The 13,752-nt window shown below is 50.1% G+C and overlaps 1 protein-coding gene across 1 annotated transcript in view; it reads right to left on the reverse strand.

The window, feature by feature from the left end:
• Nucleotides 1-12,300, reverse strand: part of OLFM1 (olfactomedin 1) — a 20,355-nt gene extending 8,055 nt beyond the window's left edge. Inside the window, exons 1-3 of the mRNA XM_010138067.1 lie at nucleotides 12,157-12,300; nucleotides 6,618-6,773; nucleotides 4,017-4,236 (exon numbers count right to left, since the gene is read on the reverse strand). Of these exons, the coding sequence (XP_010136369.1) occupies nucleotides 4,017-4,236; nucleotides 6,618-6,773; nucleotides 12,157-12,207 (427 nt within the window). The 5' untranslated portion in view covers nucleotides 12,208-12,300. The remainder of the gene's footprint in view (nucleotides 1-4,016; nucleotides 4,237-6,617; nucleotides 6,774-12,156) is intronic.
• Nucleotides 12,301-13,752: the final 1,452 nt, after the last annotated feature.

A 13,752-nucleotide genomic window follows, 5' to 3' on the forward strand; every position in this document is an offset into this window, starting at 1 on the left:
AGCCCTGACTGCGATTGCCTTAAATCTGCTGCTCAGCTGCCCAGCAGAGCCCTGCCCTAGGCAGCCCAGCACCCATGGGTGCTGAGCCTTCTGCAGCAAACCTGCTCTCCTGTTGGGACGGCAGGAGTACAGGATGCTGTGGGCATTTCAAGTCACTCAGATGAATGTGCAACAGGAAAGCATGACCTGGTGCTCACCCACAAGTCCAGGACGCAGGAGAAGCCTGGGAGCAGCGCTTTCAGGGCATGCCTAGAGCATCTATACTCACTCCAGTTTCCCCAGCACTACTCAGATCCCTGGACTCATGGCCCACGGGGGCCTGCAAGTCCCTGTTTCAAGAAAACACCACAAATCAGCCTCTTCCCGAGTGACCCCCCAGGCTGACCCAGCTGACTGCCTCCGACCTGTCCTCCTGCAGCTCAGCAGAGCAGCAAAGCAACACCACCTCCACACACAGCCCCTTCCTCTAGCTGCACAGGGAATTTTCCAGCAGGAGAAGACACACTTTCCTTCAGCCAGTTAGAACCAGTGCTACCATCCTCCCAGGATACTAACACCCCTGCTCCATATTTCTCCTAAGATCCAGCCCACAAGCGATGTTCAGCAGCTTGGCAAGAATTTATCCACCAACGCAGCCCCCACGTTGACACCAGTATTGTCTCCTTCTGGACCCCACGGTTCTGCTTGGGCTGCTGCTGCCACAGTCAAGCACCTTCTCACAAAGCTGAGCTCTGATCCCCCCATCCCAGTCCCAGTCCTCCACAGCAGGGACGGGGCTGTGGTGGTTGGGTTGTGCCCTGTCCTCGCCTCTGTCGCACGGCTGGGAGCTCCCCCAGCCCAGAACCACCTGGGACAGGCTGGCAGGGCTCTGCCCCGTCCCTGCACCAGGACTGTGGGCTGGGGTTTCTTGGAAGAGTCAGGGAAAACTTGTGCTATCAGGTAAATGTGAGCCTGTGGAGCACAGCCCAGTTAAATTCCCCCTCGAATCAAGGAGTGACAACCTCCCCACTCCTCCAAGGCTCCTCTCAGGAATTGTAACGGAAACGTTAAAATCCCTGTATAAATAGTGACCTGTAAGAGTGTAAACAGAGTAACAGATTGAATGTGCCATTATCGATTTTTTTTTTGCTTCACACACATGCCAGGGTCAGGAAGTGTTTTCACTATTGATCCATCAATAATGCTTAGGAAACCCGAAATGCAAACCAGGACCTTGTCTAAGGAAAATGGTGCTGCACTGCCGAGCACAGCGCTTCCCAGAGGATGGGGAGAGGCGGAGGGGATGGGGTCATCGCACGTCCTCTCCCCCTGTCCTGTCCTTATTGCAGCAGCTCCCTCATCTTATTCTGGGCACCCTAAGCTGTACCCTGAGCTCCATCAAGTGAACATGCAGCATTGCTGGTCCTTGCCAGAGTAAATCGAAGCTAAAACGTGCTCCTTGAATCCCTCTGAGGAGCTCATTTGCAGCGAACAACAATCCCCAGCACACAGGGTCTCACTGCGCGGCAGCGAAGTGGCCGGAAGGTCGTTACCCAAATTTAACTCAATTAACTCCCATTTTCGCGGGTTTGCACTCCAGAGCGATAAACAACCCTGGAAATTCAATCGTGTTGTTTCTGTTAAGCAACCAAATAAATCATCCCCCTGGGCGAGCAGCAAACCCTCATGGGCAAACCCTTGCGAGACTCAGTGTTGTTCTCTCCGAGCATCCAGGGGTGCTGCAACGCCCTGAGGCACAGCTAAAAAGCCCAAATAAAGCCTCGAAAAGATTTTTAAAAATCCCAGAAGTTTCTAGAAAACGTCACCTGCAAGAGCTCACCATCCTGGCTGCCTCAGCCAGTCTTACCTGGGCCACTGCCTCGGGTGGCTGTCCCAGCTGGAGGGGAATGTGTTGAGCCAGGACATGGCCCAGAGCAGAAGGAGCTCATGGTCCAAGAGCAAGTCATTCTTTTTGGAGCCCTGAATGGTTTGGGAACTACTTAAAGTCTGCCCAGGGTCTGCAGGAGGATCATCCCAGCTTCCATGGCACCGGTGGAACCAACCTGAGCTGGGCAGCTCCACTGAGGCCAGTGGAGAGGGGCAGTCGGGTCCAGAATGGTCTTGTTCAACGAACTATCCCTGGGAAGGTACTTCTACAACCCAGACTCAAACCCCTCGTCCTGCTGCTGTTCCCTATCACCCACAGCTCCTCCTCATCTTCAAGAGATGGGCTGAAGGCAGCAAGTGGATCCCTCCTTGGGCACCACCTCCTCTCAGCACACCCACTTCCGCCTTTGGTAGGGGAGGAAGGGAAAAGCCATTTGCAGGGCAGAGTTGCCCTGTGCTGGTGGTGTGGGGCTGCCAGGGGGTTGCTACGTGACTTTGGTCAACCAGCCACTCCTGGGCCTGTTCTCCATCCTTTCTCATCTCACCCTCTGCAGGACTGTCATTTCTGAGGTGTTTGCAGGGTCCCCACGTGATAAAGCCCCAGGTATTAGGTACTGCTAACAGAGAAAGCATCAAGTCATCACCGCCTCTATCATTTCTGTCTCTGTTAAGCTTTCAGGAGAAATTTTAAGTGGGCGAGGACAAGATCAGGACATCCCTGCCCAACCCTTCTGCCTTTCCCATGGCCATTGCGGGCTGAGGAGAGGGACCACACACATGCTGCAGAAAGCGATGGCACAACTCGCCTCAGCCTGTTCTGTCCCTGACCCAAACCTGGGCACGTCAGTGCTCGTTAGTAAATGAGAAATCAGGCTCTGCCCTCTCACTTAGCCCGGGGAAGGGTTACAGCTGCCTGCCAGGCAGCTCCCCCGGGTCATCTCGGTGCGTGACTTGTAGTTCAGACACCTCTGAGCCTCCAGGCTCATGGGGAAATTTGCTCTCTGAGGTTTTGAGCGAGAGGCAAGGGCTCAAGGTATCAGGATAGAAACAGGGGGAAGTACAGGGGAGGCGGCTGCTGGCAGCAGTGTGGAGGCATCTAGAAACAAGCAAAAGCAATCCCACCAGCAGAGACGAGAGAGAAACAAAGCGTTACCTTGCCAAGGATACAAAGCACTCAGAAGAGATCTGATCTTCCAGGAAGTTAGACCTGAGAGTGTAATTTCGTATGTGCTACCAAAATAGACTGCAGAGCAGTTAATGTGTTTAGATTATCTAAATTGCTTAACAAGAAAGTCAATAATGTAAGTAGAAATTAAATCAAGTCAGAGCTAGACCAAGGAACGGTGGGGAGATTCTTGCAGCTGCGGAAGGCAGTGCCCTTCTTCCCCCCTGCTGCACCCTCTGTCTGGGGTCAGACGCCGGGTTTAGCTACCGCTCTGTCTCCTCACCACAGACCTGCCGGCTTCAGCCAATGAATGCGATTATGGATGAACCTCTCATGTTTTAGCATGGCTGGTTGGAAGGGGCTCCCTGCTGCCCCAGGGAATGGGAGAGATGGGGAGGATTTATATCCTGCACATGGCATAGTCCAGACTAAACCACACACCTGCACCAGCTACATCATGCTCTTCTCAAACAGGGATTTGCAAGATGCAAAAGGAAAGGAAAAAGGGAAACCGAGTCACAGGCTGCGCACACAGACACACGCACTACCGACAGCGGTGCGCAGAGACCTTTGCTGATGTTCCAGGTCCAGCAAGAAGCTCGGACATGGATGCACAAGCAAAATGGGTGCATGTGTTTGCTTTGCATAAGCGTTCTCTGCCAGCGGCCACCACGCACGTCCCGCGTGCCACCATCCACTTATGCAAACACTGCAAAAAGGCACATGCCTAGTCCAGGGCCCGATCCTGAAGCACTTACGCCACGAGCAGCATCCCTCGTGCAAGTAATCCTCAGCAGGACTACTCCCAGGATGAATGTCGCTGATGGCATAAATATTTGCAGGATCCATCCTGGCTGTGCGAGCTCATCCCCTACAGCCAGGCCCGGCCCAGGAGATGGCCAGTCTAGCATCCTGCCTCCAGCCGGGATGCGGGGTTTAACATTGATGGTGTTTAGCCAGTGCCACCATGTTGTTCTGAGCCTACCTAATTTTTGCATGCATGCACGAAGCCTTTCTTCAAGATTTGACACTCTGTTCTGAAGCTCTTCGTAGTCATAGGCGCCAATCTCTTCCTGGAGTTCGTTTAGAACTGACGTCAGATTCTGGACCTCCTCTTTAAACTGCAATACCAATTTGGCATCGGCTTTGTACTCTTCCAACACTGGTATCAAAGGCCTAAGTTCCTCCATTTTCGCTTTTATTGCCTGCAAGGTTAAAATAAGCTTGGTTCAGTGCTATGCGTGCAAAAATCTGCAACACTCTGCCTTGACCTGGTTGCTTCCTACGTGAGTGCAATGTTCATATCCCACAATTATTATCATTAAAATTATTTTAATTATTATTTGGGTCCAAATGATGTATTGGAAAGCACATATTAAACAGGCTGCAGAACACCAAAATATTTGGGAAAGGCCTTTATTTGTCATTTTTAGAATGCAACATCTTAGGGTTACATGCTTCAGATCACATACACAAAGAGTTCTTTTTTTTTTCTTTCCAAAAAAGAAAATAAAATAATATATATATGCATTGACAAGGGTTTCAAACTATTCATGAAATGCATCTACAATTGCATGCAAAGGAAGATCTCGGTTGTGAGGTTCAAGGTTCCTTAGTGAGATATGGTGCTAATTTGGAAAATAATCAAAAAAATCAATGCATGGTGCAAAATGCTCTGTGGCCCTCTTTTCATGGTTACATGGGAGTGAACTGCTTCTTCAGTCACTGCAGCATTGAAAAAACTTGCTTTTAAGTTAGCCCTGTAAGCAAGAAAATGAAATACTGTTGAGGATCTAGCTCACTAACCTGCCTTATATAGATAGCGATGCACAGACAAATACTCGTACGGAACTAAAAAGAACACAAGAGCTCCAAACCACTCACAGTTTAACGCTGGCATTAGCAGAAACAAAATGCTGTGGCCGTTATTTTAAATGGTGCTTTGGCAGCAAATTAGGCAAAAATTCCTTACTGTTTTTAGGCATGCGATAAAGAACAGAAAAATCAAAGTCATTATCAAATTGATTTTGCAGAACCGAAGATTTTGTTGCTGTTGTTAAATTAAAGGAAAGCCTCGCTGAACGGTGCGGTACGCAGCATTTTGTTGAAGGTGCTTTGCTCCAGCAGCTAATGAGCAGACATCAATATGCATGCACCTACCCGTTAACGAAGCGTGTGAGCATACAGGGGATACCTGGCGCTGCTGGAACGGCTGCCGAGTGCCCGGTGCCCGGGGCAGGGACAGCTGGCTGCCTGCTGAAGCAGCTCAGGGCCGAACGCGATCAGAATCTGGTTCTCAGCCTCATTTCTTTCCTTCCCATCCCCTCCTATTTAGATCAAGAGGCTTTTCCTCCCACAGTCTGCGTGTGGGGAATGTATTTTGTGTTCTCATTTACTTGCTCTCCCCGGTGCAAGCTCCCCAGCAGATAATGGGGACGATTAAACTCATCAGAATGGAGGGGGGCGGGGGGGAAAGCCAAACCAAGAAACTCAAGCTTAAATCATAAACATGGTCCTTAAATCAGAGAGACGGTCCTTACATCCAGCCTGCAGAGCTAAATTTAGGGTCCTGCAGTATCTGCAGATGGGGAGCGGAGGAGGTGGAGTTGGTGAAAAGTTTGAAGAACCTTCTGCCCAGCTTTTTCTGATGAAATCTTGGTATTTCAGTATTTAACATATCAATTAAAAAAATCTGATCTAAAGCACCAGCCAGCCGGGATGGGGATGGGAATCAGCTGGGTGGCTGATCAGAAACCTCCCCAGATTTCACTAAGAATCTTCTCAATGTGTTTTTTATATCTATTACTCCCAAGCAGTACTAAAAATTAAGATTCCCAATATTGCTGACAGCCTCTTTTTGGCAATTTCATTTGTTCTCAGGCAAGCTCTCGACAGTTTGACCACTGCTCGCAATGACAGCTTCATTTGAAAGGCTGATGCCTTTTCCTCCCCTTTGTCTGACACCAGGACAAACCACCTATAATCCATCAGAAGATGCTGGCTCTGCTGCCAACAGCATCGCTCAAAACTGGACACTTGCACATCCTTCGGATGTGCAGTTCACCAGCTGAGCTGCAACAGTCGGATTTTTGAGGGTTTTTTGGGGAGGTTGATTTGTTTGATTGATTGCCCTGTTGCTACAACCACCCCAAGGAGGGAAGCAATTTGGTGAGAGCCTGTTGCAGTTTGCCACATGCTGCAGAAATGGAAATGGAGCCCCAGCTCCTGGCTCTTCCTAAGAACACTGGGCCCTGGGCATGGTACGGGGAAAGGCTGCCTGACTGTGGCGAGAACCCACCTCACCCCGACCTCAGCTGCCCTATTTGGGGCACCCAGGTGGTTCGTGGGTATGGGAACAAATATTTACGCTTTTAGCCTATAGAAAAATGTATTATTGTGGCTAAGGATGTAACGCTGTAACCTGGATCTGGCCTTGCTTTGGACAAGAGGGAGCTGCATAGGTGGACAGCCACCAGCACCATGTACAACGGGACCAACATCTACATGAGCTGATGGGGACCATAGTCCCCTGCCCTCCCACAATCCCTGGCCACAGCTTCGTTAGCAGTGTGGAAAGCAGACATACCTTAAACTGCCTTGCCAGGTGCTGCTTGTGGCTTTCTTCCACTTGCTTAAATTTTGATTCCAGTCCCCTCATCTGGTTTTCCATCTTCTCAACGTACTGTAGGTCTCTTTGAGTCCGCCTGTCCAATACCTCTATCGACTGGGACATATTTTGCACCTGTCAAACGAGAAGGGACTCATTAAGAAGGTGCTTCTCCAGCGGCAAGGCAGCCCCACTCGCATCCCAATGCCAAACACTGACCTTTTCCTGTGCAGTCGACAAAGCGAAAGGGTAATCAGCCCATGCATTATTTACTAGTTAATCAAGAGCACCTCACAGTATTATGACCCCATACTCTAAAACAGAGCAAATTGCTTTCATAAACATTTATTCTGCCACGCTGCAGAGAGTAATTTAACAATCACGCATGCAAATAAGGGTTGTAGTCAAGGCTGAAACACATCACTCACGATGGCCTCTCTGAGAGGCTGGGGCGGCACCCACTGCCATGTGAGGAGAACGCTTCAGCCGAGGTGCACATCATCATTGCTTCGTGTACATAAGTGACACTTACTGATTGCCTAAGTGCAAACTTTACTCCCAGCTCGTAAAAACTTCATTATCCCAACAGCCCTCCTCTCCATACAGCACCTGCCGCAGCAAATCCAGCTGCAGGTGAGGGCAGCCTGAAGCTGGGAAGTACCACAGGGGCTCAGGCGTGTGTGCCCTGGCCCCACTGGTGCCTGCCCACTCGGGTGGTTGCGCTGCGTCGGCATCTTTTCTAGCCGAGCGATGCCGCATCCCCGCGGCTCCCCGCACAGTGCCCATCTGGCCCTGCCGAAGGAATGATGCAAGAAGGTTGGCTGGGCTCATCGTGAGAAAAAGAGCTGGAGGTGTAAGGAGGAGGGAAACCAGAGCTAGGCTGACCTGATTTGAAGGTTGGCTGCCATCTGATTTATTAAGATATTCCCTACTCCCATTTTACAGGTTAGGAGAGGGTAAATGAAGCTCTACTGAGGCAGGCAGCGAAGCACATATTTAGCATTAAGCGAAGGGTGTAATTTAAGATTTTTGCATTGGGAACAGTTGTGTCTGTTCCACAGTTTGTCCATTACAGGGCTCAGCCCACGACTGGTGCTCCTGGCACTGTCGTATTACCCATACGACTGTCGGCATTGGTAGGGATGATGGCTGAGTTTAAAACGAATCAGGCATCCAAGCGTGCTGCTGCGTCAGGGCCCTCACATTAAAGGCATCCTGGTTCAAGTCTCTTCATCCGTGGGTGTCTGAGCAAAACCCAAATGTGCGCCAGCACTGTCTCTGCGGATCCGCTCCAAGACGCTCCCCAGAGCCCATGCTGCCACATCCGCTCCCGTCTCCGTCCTCGCCAAAGCCAGGCTGGGATGAGGAAAGAACGGTGCGAGTGCGGTATTTTCCTCCAGCAAACCACACTGGGCTGCTGCGACTTACCTCAAGTGACAGAGCAAGGGGATGGCAGGACACCCGCACGCAGCCAGGTCTCGGAGACTACTTGCTGAAACCAGCATAGGTCAAATGCCAACTTTGGCGTGTGCATCTCTGAAGCAATCAAATGCCCATTGCTCATGCATGAAGACAAGAGAACTATTACAGGGAACTATTAAAAATGTATGGACAACCTGTATTTCAAAGGCCAACAGTCAGGAGACATTTTGTACAACCAGTACAACTGCTCTGGGCATCTGACACTCTTCCTCAGCAAAGGTGAAGCTATTTTCAGTCTCTGAGTCCCAACTCATCCCCCAGAGACAAACCAGCACCCATTCTACCAACCACTAAGGACCTGCTCAGGAAGGTCGAGGAGCAGGGAAGAACAGAACAAGACCTTCTGGGTTTGAAAAGAGCAAAGCTGAGCTGAGCCCAAGCCCACATGGCTCCCATTTAGCCATGCCTCTCCTGGGGGCCATGAGCATTTGACAGACATGGGTGCTAATTTACCTGGGTTGGATGTGGAGGAGTTTGAAGACCTCTTCCTACCCTGAGGCAGGAGAAGGGAAGTCTTAGACAAGCGTGACTGGTCTGCAGATACTTTTTTCTGGCAATTCAGTCTCTCCTCCTTTGAGTCGAGCTGTATCTACCACAGCAGCACTGTTGCAGTGGGTTGGAATAGAATGACTCGTAGGGATCATACAAAGTTGATCTCCTTTATTCCACTAATGCCTAACCCAAATTAAAGGCCAAGCTGCGAGTAATCAGAAAAGAGCATTTCTGTAATGCCACACTGGTATCTGACTCCTGAGCGAGGATACGGGGGGCTCCTTATGCTGCCTCCTGGGTGGTGGGGAGGGAGAGACAGACTCTGCTAGGAAATGAATCAGAGTATCTCACTCAGGCTTCTGCTCTGAATCACCTCTGGAGGAGTCCGCCTCTCTCTCCCCTGACTGCAGAGGAAAATAGTCTCCTCACATGACTCTAAACTGAGACGCCTAAAATTACCTGCTGTGCTATTTTGGGTATGTCCAGACTCTCGCTATTTTTTGCCTGTATTGTTTTCAACCAGGTGATATTCTGGCCAGACTTGTAGGAAACCAGTCTCCATCACTCTTGATCTCTGACAGGAACGTGTGCTTCAGCAGCTGAAGGTCTCCCTGTTTTCCTTCATTAGCATATTAAGCCCTTGATCCAGCAAAGTACTTTGGCACATGATTAGATTTCAATGAGACTGCTCATAGCTTAAACTTAAGCATGTACAGAAGCGCTCTAATGAACTGAGACCCAAGGATGCTGCCTCTCCCGATTCCCCCAGCTTCACCCATTAACCGCTATCCTCAAACAGCAGCTAAACCGCTTTTTGCCTCCACTGGTGGAGCACACACTCTCAGCACGAAACCTCATTTTCATCCAGTTAACGTGCGGGATCCCTGCCATTGTCTTGGGGAAATAAGATGATTGCAGCATTTGAAATAGAAAACCGATACAAATGAAACTTCCAGTGCTGTTCTTGTTTGACACTGAGTTAGACCAGGTGAATTAATAATTAATTATTAAATGAGAATTAAACCAGGGTAACAGAGAGTCGATATTGGCCTGATGACCTCAGCGAGATTTATACAGTCAAAGCCATAGTTTAAACCCTGCTGAAGCTTCCCTGTGGACCAGCCTTTCATGCCAGCTCAGGAAGGGCTGTTCTAAGCCTGTCTTTGGATTTGAATCGGGATGAAGCTTTAGCTTTGGGTAGCCGGTCAAACTGGTGGAGCAATAGCATGAGGCATCTTGAGGGAGACCTTCATGGTCTACAGGAAGAATTATCAGAGAGATGGTCTCAGCTGATGGACTAGGACATGAAAAGTTCATCTTATAAGGTATGTAGAAGCCAAAGTGAAGGCTGAGAAGAGATGTCCTCATCCTCCCTATACACACCTCGGAGTGAGTATCAAAGGAACAAAAATAACTGTTTAATCTGGAAATCAGTGCTGGCAAAGAATAAGAATTGGCAGGAAACCAAAAATGGTTTAACCATGAGAGGAGGAAGTCCTCGCAGATAACAGGGCCAAAAAAAAAAAAAAAAATCCGTTTGAAGATAAAACCTAATCTGTTTATGAACAGGATTTAGGTGATGTCTTGGTTTGGATATAGCCCAAGACCTGGACTCAGCACCTGACACATAGCAGGCTGGAAGGACTCCGGGTACTCCAGCCAAAGATGAGCTCAGCCACCTCGGTGTCAAACCATGGGCTGAACAGTTTGTGCGGTGGCGAGCGGACCTGGCTCCCCTCCCCTCACTTAACGCCTGCTCTTTACACTGACGGGGTGCCCAGGATTCACTCGCGAGCAGCGGGACCGCAGTTCCTATGCACATGCCCCTGTCCACGTGTGGAGGGTAGACGGGGTCTTGGCAGCTTTGAATCTTAAAGTGCATTCGGCTGCTGAAGCCTCTGTGTGGAGATTTGCAGTGAAGATGCTGGAATCGCTCCGTGCACACGCACACAGGCACACACACAAATGCAGCGTATTTCTCGCCCATAAAAGCGATGTCTTATGATTTCCATAGGTGGCTGCCGGGTCTCCTCCTTTGGAAATCCAAACAATTACCTCTTTGACACATGATGCTGCTTCATCTGCTGGCAGAGAGAAATCGGGAGAGGTGAGTTTTCCCAGCCCAAAACTAGAGTTAAAATGTCAGAGGAGGGAAGGAGCGTTCAGGTTTGAAGCCTTCCCGGGAAGCTGGAAGTTTCTCTGCAGTTGCCTTTTCCTACCGGGATTATCGCTGCAGCCTTCGTCAAGATCAGATGTCTGGCACCAAGAGCCTGTTCTTTATTTTGGGGTTTTCATATAGGTTAGCGTAGGAGTGAGACGCAGACAGATCAGCAGGCAGGTAACACAGCCCCAGAACACACTGCTCCTCCCTCACTTCATTCATTGGCAGCCGGAGAGCTGCATAAGGGAAAAACCACAGAGCACTTCCACCCTCCACATGGGAACGACGTTAGCCCGGGTCTCATCCGCCCAACTCGCCTGTCCATTAGCAGAGGGCGCCAGGTCAAACCGTGCTCGTGTAATGGATATGAGCAGTTCTGGGAACACGAGGGCTCTCGGACGCCCGTGTCAGCTGCTAATATAACGCCTGCTACCTCTTGGATAAATGTGCTTTTGGACCCATTGCCGTTATTGCTTCAAGAAATAAAAGCTTGAGTGGGATTATTTTTAGAAGCCTCTGACGTACCAAAGAAGTGTTTTAGGGCTAAATGTTTCCTGCCTCACTTTATTGTCCTTATCACTTAGGAAAATCAGTTAGTGTAGGTTTAATATTGTGATGAGTGACTAACGCTTCAGCTTCCTGAAAGCAGCAGGATAAAAATGATTTTGGCGTGCACACCACATGCCAACGTAGCACTAGGGCGTGAGGGATAATTACATCTCCAGCACAGGAGTCCACTTACAATTTAAAGAGAAGAGCACCATTTCCCCTGAAACTGCATTTCTTCGATGGAATCTATTATCTGGAAAAATTCTTGTTATCGGAAATGTTTCCCTAATGAGATTCTTTGATCTCTTGGACAGCAGACTATTAAAAACTAATCAAGTGGATGTCAACATCAGAAAGAAAACCACTAACTGTCATTTCTGTGCTATTTGATGTCGGCAGCTTGCCCTGTTTTATTCGACCTTTTTAGTATCAGCTTGGCTAGGAACGCATGGGCTTCGCGTTTTTAATTCTACCTTCTCTCAGCTTGTTGAGGCTCATCCTCTGAAACTCCTCGTGTTAACGTAATGAAAAAAAATTGAGTAAATTACAACTTTTTTTTTTTTCAGCGCTATGGTTCAATATTATTGCTTTGATCTCAGCAGCCTTAACTTAGGCCACGGTCCCTCTTCCTCAGAAATACTGAAGAGATGATCTATCCTCCTGACTGCAGGTGATTATTCCCCACTACACGCGTGGGTACAACTACGGCATAGGAGGGCTGGCCCATGGGGTCCATCTTCCCCGGAAACCACGGCTCAGCCCAGCTCCCTCAGGTTTTGACCCCCAGTGTGATGTCAAACCAAACCACCTTTCCCAGAAGGGGTCAACCATTACCTTTTCTAATAGTTGTCTCAGCTGCTTTGTCCTGGCATCGCGCGAGCACATCGTCTGTTGAGGTGCCACCACTGTGCATATACAACGTCCCTCGCTATCCTGGGCAGAGCTGTAGACCTGCCAGCTTTCCTCTGGGTTGGTAGGCAACACCTAATTAACACAGGGAGAGAGGGGTTAAGTAACTGGGGGGAGGCCTGGCAGGGGTGTGCGAGGTGAAGGGGGCTGAGCGGAGGAAGCAGGATGGATGTGGCGCTGTGCTGGAAGCGGTGGGAGGCTCCTCCGAGGGCCCAGCTGGCAAAATTCACTTGTAATGCAAAAATATGGATCGGGGACAAATAAAAGAAGGGTCTGAAAAGGAGAGCAAGAGCTGAAGCAGGAAGGCAACACGGGTGGGAAAGCACAGACATGAGGACAGCCACGAAACAGTGAGGGGTGTAGCGTGCTGTAAGACATCAGGGTGGGGAACCCACTCCCTGGCTGTCGTTACAGAGCACTTGACTTCTCCTTGACACCGTGAGAAGGATGTGCCCGAGCTACCAGTGAGGACCCGGTGTCCTGGCCGAGGGATGAGCAGTGCTCAACATGCCTCTGCAGAGCTCGCCCGGATCCAGCAGCAGGAAAATCAGCTTTCCTGAGTAAATGGACACCAGGAGTTACATTTCCCCCGTCCTCTGCCAGACTCCTCTGGGGACGGGGAGGTTCACCAGACAACCACTTCCCTCCAAATGGTCTGTGGGCCCTGGTCAGGGAAAGCCCAGTGCTGTGCCCTGCGAAGCGCCCCAGCAAAGCAGGGATGTGGCACGGAGGCGACACTGAGTGCCTCCGCCTGAGCTTCCAGGGCGTACCGCAAAAAGGGAGCCCAGCCACAGACACAGCGCGTTCCCCAGCCCCCAGCGCCCCCCGTGCTCTCCACACCTCTCTGATCTTAATTTTCGTTTGATCTCACAGCACTTTGCAAAAATACATTATTTAATCCCATTTCAGCCTCCCATCACTTTGAAGGTACCACCGTTTTGCCAGACGGAAGGGAAACGTTCTTTCTACCCTTTCAATATCTTACAAATAACCTTGCAAATACCCATGTCGACAGCCACGCACTAAGCGGCGGACAGACAGGCAATTTGATTCCCTAGCTAAACCAACCAGGGGAAATAAATAAATACATAAACGGGTTTCATAAGACCGGGTAATACGGAAAAAAAAAAAAAAATCCCAGCTTCATTCCCCATCAGCAGAACCACCACCTGAAACCCAGCAGAGCTGTAATGCCTTGGCTCTTTGAGGAGGCACAAGCGCGCAGCCCGGAGGCGAAAGGTGCCCGGTTCTCCCTGCTCCGGGCAGAGACAGAAGGGCTGCTCCTCCCAGCCATTTCCGAAGTGACAAGAGCGGGCACCGTACCCTCAACACAGGAAACATACGGCACGACCAAAATAACCGCAACTTCTCCCCCGCGTTTCCATCCCGTTAACGGCTATCGATGAAAGGCGAACGAGACCTTGCGGACTGCACCTGCTGTCCCAGGGAGGAGCCAGGCGGCCGGGGAGGTCCCGGGGGTACGGGGGGCACATACACGCACACCCGGGCGAGGAGGGACTG

This window comes from Buceros rhinoceros, unplaced genomic scaffold (assembly GCF_000710305.1).
Source record: "Buceros rhinoceros silvestris isolate BGI_N320 unplaced genomic scaffold, ASM71030v1 scaffold16586, whole genome shotgun sequence".
NCBI classification, from domain to species: Eukaryota; Metazoa; Chordata; class Aves; order Bucerotiformes; family Bucerotidae; genus Buceros; species Buceros rhinoceros.